Source organism: Eurypyga helias, unplaced genomic scaffold (genome assembly GCF_000690775.1).
Source record: "Eurypyga helias isolate BGI_N326 unplaced genomic scaffold, ASM69077v1 scaffold40422, whole genome shotgun sequence".
Taxonomy (NCBI): Eukaryota; Metazoa; Chordata; class Aves; order Eurypygiformes; family Eurypygidae; genus Eurypyga; species Eurypyga helias.
The window spans coordinates 1,759-12,240 of record NW_010238598.1 but is presented as its reverse complement, the minus strand read 5'-3'; the positions used below and the strand labels follow the sequence as shown (position 1 = coordinate 12,240).

The following is a 10,482-nucleotide window of genomic DNA, read 5'->3' as shown; positions in this document are numbered from 1 at the left end:
TTTTTAGATACTACCGTACCTTTAATTTATTAGCTTTTGTTAAAAGCATGTAACAATCTAGAGGATATAAAGTATAATTTACAAAAATATAAATCTTGGTTATTTTATTTTTAGTATTTCAACATATTACTATATAGTATGTGCTACTCAGAGAATATGCTTAACAACCTGAAATTGTCCAGCAAACCGAAAGTGTGGGATATTACATATGTTTTTTTTAGAACAAATTATATATTAGGGAAGGGTGACCGGAAATGTCTATACTAACATACTGTTTATATGAAAGTTTATGCAGTGCACTATACTTGCATCCTGAAGAAAATACACATTTTAAGCCCTTTATTACAGCATTTTTCAGTATAAATATGCAGATTAAGAATATGAGTGTTTTAGGCAAGAAGTTTTGATTTGTGTACAAAAGTGATATTCTAAAATAAGCCTGCCTTTGAAGTTCACTTTCCATCTTCTTGGTTAACTGAAGAGATAAAATAGTCAGGAAAATAGCATATAAAACCATATTTTAGTCCTCTGTTTATGGAAAACTTTACACTTAAATTTCTCACTAAGCACCAGGTGTCCTGGCTAGGTGGGTTAGGAAGGTATTTGTGGAAGTATTGAATTCCTGGAAGATGAATATAAAAGACAAATGATGACAGTAAGACATCTTTCCAGGTGAGCATGTGTATTGTTTTAGTCTCTCTGCATGCTTTCTGTAGAGGAATTGTAGGTTTGCATTCATTCATCAAGACAAGTGGATTCGTTTCCCATTCAAAACTTTCCCAGTGTAGTCGGGCAGGATGCGTAGGTCTCGTTAAAGATGTGTTGGTATGAATTTATCGGCAGGCGCAAGTTTCAACCGACATATTAGGATATACCTTTAAAACAACGTTTTTGTTGTCATCTAAGAACAGGACACTGAGTGAGCTCATTTTGTCAGGAACACAACAGGGTTCTGGGATGCCGGGAATGATTCCCACTGCTTTTACGATGCTCTGGATTGTAGCATGATTTGATGGCCGGACAACCTGGAACAGAGAGTGAAACAGTTATTGCTTCATTTATGACCAGTCACTTTCTCAAATGGACTTGGAAAAAGACAGAAATTATGGTTTTTATTTATCAAAACAGTGAATATATGTAATTAAGTCACAGGGCCATGTAGCATAGTTAGTCACATTTCCAGCTTTCGGGTGCAGGGTGTAGCCAAGAGTATTTTGTGTTCCTTATGTTGCCTTCATGAATACCAGAGGAGGGCACTGGCGGCACAGCCAGCAGTCGTTAGGCTGAAGAGAATGCCTCTGACTGCACCTTCTAGATGCAGGAGGCAGGTATGCAGTAGAAAAGGTGGGGCATGCTTCTCAGTCATAAGATACTGTATTTTGTTTTCTTAACCTCTTGTCTGACTTGGAAAATTTGCTACTGTAATTATTTCCAAAATAACCATCCCTATGTTTCAGTAGTATTTCTCCTCATGTACAATAACCTGGAATTAGTTACTTTTTCCTGGAGAAATTACTCTCTTAAAAGAGCAGAGTGCTCCAGAAGTAGCATCCGCAGGGGGAAGTTAGTCCAGAATAGTCAAACAACCTGACAGCCTTTCTAATGATAACCCCATGACAAACAAGTACTTCGTACCTGTAGTTTTTGTCTGCCTCCCTCTGCCTCAAAGCGGGAGAAGAAAACAAAAGGCTGGGAGAGCAGGATAAGTATGAAGTGAGGTTTCACATCAGCTTTACATCTATAAGCTGTTCAGGGTACTGAGCCACAATCTTATTTCTACTTTTGATTTTTGAATGCAGTAAACAACACAAGGAAAAATATTTGAGAAGAGGAGGCAGCCATTAAGCACAACAGTACTGCGAATAAGAAAAGGAAAAAGCTAAGGTATGTAAATAGTATACTGTTTAGTAGTTAAATGCAACTTTTTTTTTTAAGCCTTTATTCACAAGCTACGTTTACCCTTGCAGACTGAGCCACTGAGTAGTACTAAACAGTTTTCACCAATTCTGTTGACTGAGGTACATACAGTCAAGCACAGGTTTACTGGTGACAGAGTGACAGCCTTTCGTTGTCATTGCGTAAGCATAGCATGGAATTCATGTGCTCCAGTCACATAAGGCAATAGTATGAGGTGCAACCCACCACTGGGGCTGAAGCTTCAGTGATCATATTCAGCCGTCATGCTTGAATATTGTCTCAGTAAATGAGTACAGTAACAGCAGTAAAACTGTGTTTGTCATATCAGGCTTTTTGCTACAGTTTCACAAATTTTCTGCACAGATCTTCATGAGGCACATGAAATCTTTCATCACTATTGGTACATAGCTGTCTATTGGGTGGAAAAATGACATGTGTGGGACAACAAATAGGGACTTTGCACACCTCTACATGGAAACAGATACTTCATGTGAGAAGAGTTCTTGTCTGCTATATCATCATTATTCTTCAAATAATAATTGAATATATGCATAACGAGTTTTCATTTCAACTTGAAAAGTTATGTAGCCCATGGGTATAACAAAGGAGCTATTTTTTAGGATAATTCAGTTTTGATACATTTACTTTAAGTGTAACATATCAGCAAATCAGATCCAAACCTTAATTGCTATTAAGGCTTTCAGATGTTCCTTAACATTTGGAGGAGAACTCATTTGAGCCATTACAAGGAGAAACTGTGAAATCCATCCTTGATCCTTTGGGGCTTCAAGACAGCATCCTATAGCCAAGTCCCCATAAGTGACAAATCCTGGAAAGTGCCTTTCTGTAATTAGCATATGTTGGCATAATTCATTACATCTTGCTCTCTCACACCGTCCTTCATCTTTAGACTTCAAAGCTGTCCACAAACAAACAGCAGTCTTCCAGCTGCTATGTGAAGTAGAAGTAAGCTTCTACTCTCATTGGCCGTATCAGCAAATCTGGACAGCATGAGACAGACAGAAGTAGCTTTTGTGTGTTTAAGCAACTGCAGGGTTTAGAAATTCAAAGAACTAGAACTTCTAGATTCAATTCTTACTTCAACCTTTATGAAAAGCCTCCTGAAGTGTTCCTAGCACCTTTTATTATTTAATATTGTTATTTGAAACAGTCACAGATCCTAATGTGCTACTGGAACGGAATTTGTTGACCCTGTGCAGTGGATAGCCATCATTGCCCCTAGTGCCAGTTACTGACTTGCACGATTCCTGGGTATGAACCTGCAGAAGATCCTACTAGGATCTTCTCCATCTGTGCAGTCTCTAATATCTGCAAGGAACAAATAGATGTGAGCAGAGTCTAGCGTGAGCAGCTGTCTACCAAGACAACAGCACTAATTAAATTTCTAATGCCTTCAAGTGCATACACTGCATAAAAATTCTTATAGAGAAAAATTATTATTATGGGTTATTGCTCTGTATAGGATCTGGCTGCATGAGTCCTACATCCACAGAAGAATCAGAGAGCACACCCATGCCACATCTCGCCAGCGTCCAAATTTTCCAGCCCTTCTGGAAACCTGGCATGAGTGGTGATCTTGGGCTAGGCTTCACATTAGCCTTTGTACTGAGTTGACTGACCAGTCGTGATGGCACTGAGGATGTGCTAATGTTTTAAATGCAGGCTACTAAGTTATATACAGTAGGCAGGTTCTGCTCTTACTTTACCTCTAGGACAATCCTAGATAAGGAATATTTTGGAGCTCAGAAAACAGAAGGATGGTGGTATGTCTGAAAAGCAATTAACAGCAGGTTTGAAATACTTTAGACTCTCCTCTTACGCATGGCTTACACCCCTTTTAAAGTCTGTTTTAGCATGAATTTTCCCCTCAAAAAACATTCCCCTCCTTCCCCATCCTAATAAGCAATACTTCTTAACTTCAGGAAAATTTTATTTTCATGTTTGAATTCAACTCTCAAAATGAAACTCATGAACTGATACACTTACAAGGATGAAATCAAGAGAATTCAAATTACTCTAGTCCAAGGGCTACAGTATGTTCCCCCCTAATTCTATAGGACCACCACTTATTTGACAAACACAGCAGTGCAGCCAGCCATTATTAACCATATAAGATAGTCTCCCCCCTCACAGTTCAGGGAATAAGAACTTCAGCAGTAAGGTAGGTGAACTTTCTATAACAAGATTTGAACCAGAGCTGGTTTTGTATCTAGGTCAAGAATTGCAGTTAATAAAGTAGATGTGCAGACTGCTGAACTGATACCTAAAAAAAAAAACAAACCCCAAACAAACAAACAAACACCCCACCCCACCCCCCCATACAGTATGAGGATTCTCTACATGCCAGATATCTAAGTATAAGTCTATGTCCATGCTTCTAAAAGAGTACCTTGTAAGTAAGGTATCTGTTGTCCATCACAGGTTGAGTATGTAGACCAAGTCTTCTTAAATAACTGTAATCTCACATTTTACTTAGGAATGACAAGATCATATGTTTGTTTTTCTGACTTAGGGTATATATGCAAAAAAAAACTTTTCTCCCTCCATAATATTTAGCAATTCTTATGCTCTGACCTGAAACTTCATTCATGCTGATGTCCTAGTTATCTCTGTTCATTTGGAAACAGTCATTTAAAAAAGTTACAGTTGTGAATTTGCTTCTCTTTTTTTCCCCTCTTAAAAATACAAAGCTAACAAAAAGTAGACCTCTTCCAAATCAAACCAAATCAAGGAGTGTGTCAAACCAAAAATACTCAAATCTATGTATCTGTGATTTAGTTTAAAATTTCTCTGGTGTTCGTCTGTTTTTTCCATGTTTTTGGCACCAAGATGCTAGTGCAGCCACATTAATTTAACTAGATAATATGTATCAAAGTGAGAACTAAAGTAAGTTCTCGAATAAGAGTTTTTTTATCTACAAGGGAATCTTCATGATGTAGCAAGTAATATTTCTGGGCAAGACATTAAATAAGTCAGCAATATAAGCTTATTTAACTATTCCAGCTAGTAATGTATACGCTCTCTTTTGCTTCTGTCAGCTTTTGTGTCATGCTGTTTTGCTCACAAGAAGCAGAATGTGTTAAAAGCATCTTCTATTGGGTAGTGTGGTTTTTTTTTTTTTGGCTTTTGCTTTAGTACGTATGAAGGGTGAGTTAGATGGTGGGTCTATGGCAGAAGACCCATATTCCCACGCTGTGTTTTGTTTTGGAAAGGTTAAATGGTGATAGTGTTGCATGATCTCTTTATATTGCAACAAAAAGTGAAGTTGTATATGAGCCTGTTCAAGCTTTTATTTTTACCAGACCATGTATCAATTTATGTGTACATGGTTCAGCATCAGCCAGCTACAAAAGAACAATACGTGATCAGATTTGTATACCCTACCATGTTGTCTGGATTTCCACTGTTCCTGAACTTTAACTAGTCTGCATATACCCTCTTCCTGAAATCATACTACTTATTTCAACACAAATGGACATCAATCTCCTTGTATGCAAAGTAGGCCAGATTCCTGTCCCAGAACTTTGAAATTCTCTGCTGTAAAATATTATCTATTATTTATGTGCCGAGTGACCACATGCAAAAATAGCAGTAGAATAAATAATCAGGCCATTTTTAGGTAGAATTGCAAAAGAATTACGGTTTCTAAACATGCAGGTTATGCAGTGATTCAAATCCACCCCTTCCCCATTACTGAGAGTCCTATAAAATGCTGAAAATTCTTGTGCCATATGATATTGCCAAAATTTCTTCTTCTTGCCACAGAGCAATTGGGTGGTAGTGGGCAAAATCAAAATTCCATTGGAGCAGGAGTTCATGTTTACCCCTCTACTAGCAATTTTCACACTGCTTCTATAGAAGGAATTCAGTACACCAGCTTTACGGACAGCTATTTGGCATTTCCAGCCACTTAAAGTAAATCAACTTTTTTGTTGCACTAGGATTATCTTAATTTTAAGAATTTAGTAAATTAAAAAAGCACCAGAGAATTTTGAGACACAAATATCAGCTTAACCAGCATTCTTATTTTCAAGGTAACAAGCAGTTTTTAAAAACTAAAAATACCTCAGTGTCGATATTCTGCATTTTTCTCCTAAGGTATTACCAGTAGAATTCAGAGATACTCTGATACAGTACCTTGTTTTATTATTAATGTATGATACTTTATACTTCTGTTACCACAATGGAGTAGTTTGATGATTTAGTGTGTGTAACCATATTTTTATAAGCTGCATAACTCTTTATATTACAGTTTCAAGTTATAAGATGAGAAATTTTAAGATAAAGCGGAAACACTTTTCTTCAGATTACATTTAAAGATAACTTGGAAATTTTTTGCACTTTGAATAAGTTGATGGAAATGATACTGCTAAAATTATTTGGGCTGAACAAAGCAACAGAACATAGTGAAAAAGGTAAAAATCTGAAGGAAAATCTAACTAACAATGTAGTTGGATAGGCAGAACAGTAAATCTACTCTTTGCAGGTTAACAACAACAAAAAGGCAAACTACCTTGGGCATTGGAAATTCACATGCTCCTGCACAGTAGTAGGCATCAAATGATTTGGGAGATATGATCCATTCATTCCACCCAATATCAGCAAAGTCAACTTTCATGTATCTTCTTGAACAAATCCTTGGCTCATTCCATTGTTTTCTCCTTGCTTTCTTCATTGTTTTCTCATCAAAATTTAGCACCTGAGACTTTGTAAGTGTTTCTGTATTTTCTTGCCCTTTTCTCCTTCGGTCTTTGCGTGAGGCTTTTGGTTTCAAGGACTTGTAGGCATTCTCCCATATGTCATGTTTGTTGTATTTATTGTTATAATCTACTTCTGGCAACTCATTGTTCTGAATAGAGCTAGAGAGATATGTATCCCTCCTCACTCGGGTATCAGTTGAAGCATTGGGGGATAGATTTGGGTCCCCATCATGGGAAGGAAATGGGTCGTAACGCTGTAGGGTAACTGCCACACTGTTAGGTTCAGAGATTGCAAGATCATTGGCATAAACTAGTATGTAAGGTAAATGACTGGCGACCTGTTCAGGGAAGCCCTGATGTTTCTCCCCAGAATCAAGCTCAGCGCAGAGATTGAGCTCTCCAGCCCGTTTTGCTTCTTTTATGATGTGTGAAATGTCCTTTGTATGCCAAGCCCCTCGCCTTTGAAGAGACACGGTGATGTTCCCTTTCACTAGCCCATAGGCTGAATTCTGGTGAATGCTTTGGAAAATGAGGTTGAGCTGAAGGATTGGAGGCAGGTGAAGGAGGCGGCAGGATGAGTTCTTGGACCTCTTACAAAACACTTCCCGGTGCCGAGGGCGTTTGTCAGCATAGAAATGAAAAGTGGCAGCAAGGATCATCTCTGAATCCTGCATGGATGTCAGATTGAAGCAGTACAAGGGCTTCTGGGCCAAGAATTCTGCGAGAAAGCAAGTAAAACATGGATGAAGTCCAATGCCAAAAACGGTAGACAAACCCTTATTCCTATATAAATGGATTAACAAATTTTGCTTTTCACTTACTCCATTCAAATCAGTTATCATAGTGAGCTTGCCACTTCATCTTAAAACAATGGTGAATAACAGGAGGAAAAAAACCCTAACAACTTTTAAAAGCAGTATTACAGCATTATCGTGAGTGTCCAGCACACCGAGTACATTTTGTATACATCAGGAATACATACATCTCTTCCCAGAGATTTTCAGTTTCAGACTGCCTTTCATTCCAGGCAGTTAAGAAAAGTAATCCTTGCTTCTTTTTAGTTTATAACAAAGTCAAACTTAAAGAAGCATTCGAATTTGCCCGTGGCAGAGCTCAGAATGGTACCTTACTCATTACATTAGCTGAAAACCAGGTTTACAGTTAATATTCAAGGTGATCTCATCTAAAACTGACTGCAAAGCTTTCTGTAAGATCTCTGGGTGAAAACTTTGTAGGAAACAGCTTATGAAGTTGGTCACCTGTAAATAACGCACAAGAGACGTTTCACAAGGGGGCTGCAAGTAAGCAGTGTGACACACCTTGGGGCTCTTAGGACCATCCTCCTACCCAGTATACATCATGTAGGAACTTTGTTTAAAGCACTGTGAAACCTACTTGGTTTCTAAGACTTGTGTTTTGATCTGCTTGAAGTTAATGACAACTAAAGTTGAATAGGAGCTGATTCTTAAAATTCAAACTCCTTTTGATAAAGCTTCTTTTAGTTAGTTGAACAATTTGGGCTCAGTTTACATCTCTACCATTCTCTCAAAGAGGATGAGCAATTTTACACTGTTTATACCATGTTTATTTATACAGTAGAAATCCCTCTTAGTGTGTTAGAATATATTCCCTGAATCAAAAGTTCACGCCTTCAGAGTCTATAATTGTGAAAAATTCACCCCTTTTTTTTTTTACTAGCTCAGGAGTACACAGGAAAGAAGTGGCAGAACCCAGATATTATTCCTGTTTTCCCAAGTTCAGACTGGTGCTTAGAATGCATCAGGAGACTACAGTGGGTAAATTTGCATCTTTAGTTAACTCAAGTGGACAAACTTTCTGGAAGCCCTTATTGACATACCTGGAAGTTCTCTGGCAGCAGGGAGGAAAAAAACCCAAAAGAAACCAAACAAAAACCCAACCAGCAGCAAACTCAACAGCTAGCCTTCCCATATGTACTTGGGTTTCCTTTTCCATGCACTGTGGATGATGAACCACAGAAATGTTGGCAACAACAGAAAGACAGTACAGTTAACTGCCACCTGTCAGAATGTTCTTCCTTTTAAGCATGATTTCATTGAAAGTTTTAAATGAGTAGTGCTACATCGCACTAAATCGGTGCTTGCTGTCCATGCTGGATAGAATCACCATTTGGATCAACCCACAGCAGGTTCAGGTATTTGTTAATTCTAGGCCCACATAGACAGTCTGAAAGTACAAATATTCAAGTATGCAGTTTCCATCTACCCCATCTGTATTTTTTTCCTGATGCAGTGAAGTGGAACAGCCTGTGCTGATGCCCACATAATGGTTTCATTGGTGGAAGAGAGGCTAACAGAAATGGTATTCTGTGATGAGAACCTATGTGTTTCTGTAGTTCAGAACTGGGTTCCTACCTTATACACAGGTGCTCATACTACGAAAAAATTTAAGTTTAGATTCTACTCAATTCTTTGAAGCACAGAAATTTCACAAGGCTGCCAACCTAATTTTTATATCAAGGAAGAGAGTAGCCATAGTACTTTCGTTAGAATACCACTGTTGTTAATGTTTGCTCATTTCAAAAGGCATCTTTTTTTTTTTAAATAAGTCTATGCGCTGCCTCTCCTCACCTGAGCTTTTTACAATTTGAATTTTTAATACAGTTTTTCAGTAGTAGAATGCTCCTAGCACCATCAGTTCTATAGCTATGACTGTGAATCATATGCATCGCTGGGATAAAGGCATTTCATACACCAGAGTCTAGGGGTTTCTTATGGGAAGGTAACTTGTAATGATAGCTCAGAGAAAAGGAATTTGAATTAATCTAAAATCATTCTGAACTCTAAAGTGAAGCAAACCCATCAAAATTCTTTGTGGAACAGAGTAAGAATCTGTGAATGTGCAGCCACTGAAAAGCCAGAAGCCTGGAAGTACAGGCTTTTTTAGGAACTGAGGAGATGAGTTTTGGATGGAGCGTAGTCATATTCATCATATTGCATCAGGTTGCTCAGACTTTTACGAACCTGTCAAGCAATCATTGTTGTATTTTCCCAGTCTGCTCTGCGTTGAGCTGTACTAGCTGTGTAGATTAATGCTGTTAATATTTTACTGATTGTATCTACCTCTCATCACTGTAGAGAGCTTCAAGTTAGGAATACAGGCAAGACGTGTGGAGGATATACACAAGAGGTTGGTAGAGAAAAATAAAAAGGCAAGTGGCCAAGGAAAAAAAATATTAGCCTTTAATAATCCATGTAGGAGAATGTTGCATTGCAGTAAATGACGATTAACAGAAAAGATTTACAAGGTATTTTTGTTGACACATTTGTGAGAAAGAAATGTGCAGAGAACCTCATTTTAAGTATTTTAAGCTATGAATTTATGTACAGCAAGGCTCTAGAGGACGGAATTACAGAGCTCTGGGTAATCTTGATTTGGTTTTCTTGCACATATGCATTATGATATAGTCTTAACTAGATGCTTGCTATTTTCTACAATCCACAAAGGCCTTTGCTTTGTTTAGCTCAGAGAATGGATGGTTTTCAGGTGATGAGTCTGAGCTGCAGGAGTCAATTTACGGGGAAGTTTCATGGCTTAGGCAGCAGATTTCTGCCATGAAGACCAATTCCCCCCACTCTCAGCAGCAACAATATATCCCATTTGGTCACAAACCACTTACAACTTGACTGTGTAACTCCAGTCAATTGGTGCTGTTGCCTAGAGCTAGAGTTCCCTGAAAACTAGAAAGCACCTAAAGAAGAACTTCAGAAATTAGTTCACAGGCTCTCTCTCAGCTCCTTATCAGAGGAATAATGAACTATCGTGAACACATGTAAAGGTGAGCTGAGAGGAGGTGATTAGATGT

At 38.1% G+C, this 10,482-nt stretch overlaps 1 protein-coding gene across 1 annotated transcript; it reads right to left on the bottom strand.

Annotated features, from left to right (window-relative positions):
* GDF10 (growth differentiation factor 10) lies at positions 1–7,356 on the bottom strand (the record flags this gene model as incomplete). The annotated part of the gene is made up of 2 exons (XM_010147894.1): positions 1–1,025; positions 6,452–7,356. Coding segments are annotated over 2 exons (1,097 nt in total), but the record flags the coding sequence as incomplete, so codon positions are not given.
* Between the last annotated feature and the right edge of the window lie 3,126 nt (positions 7,357–10,482).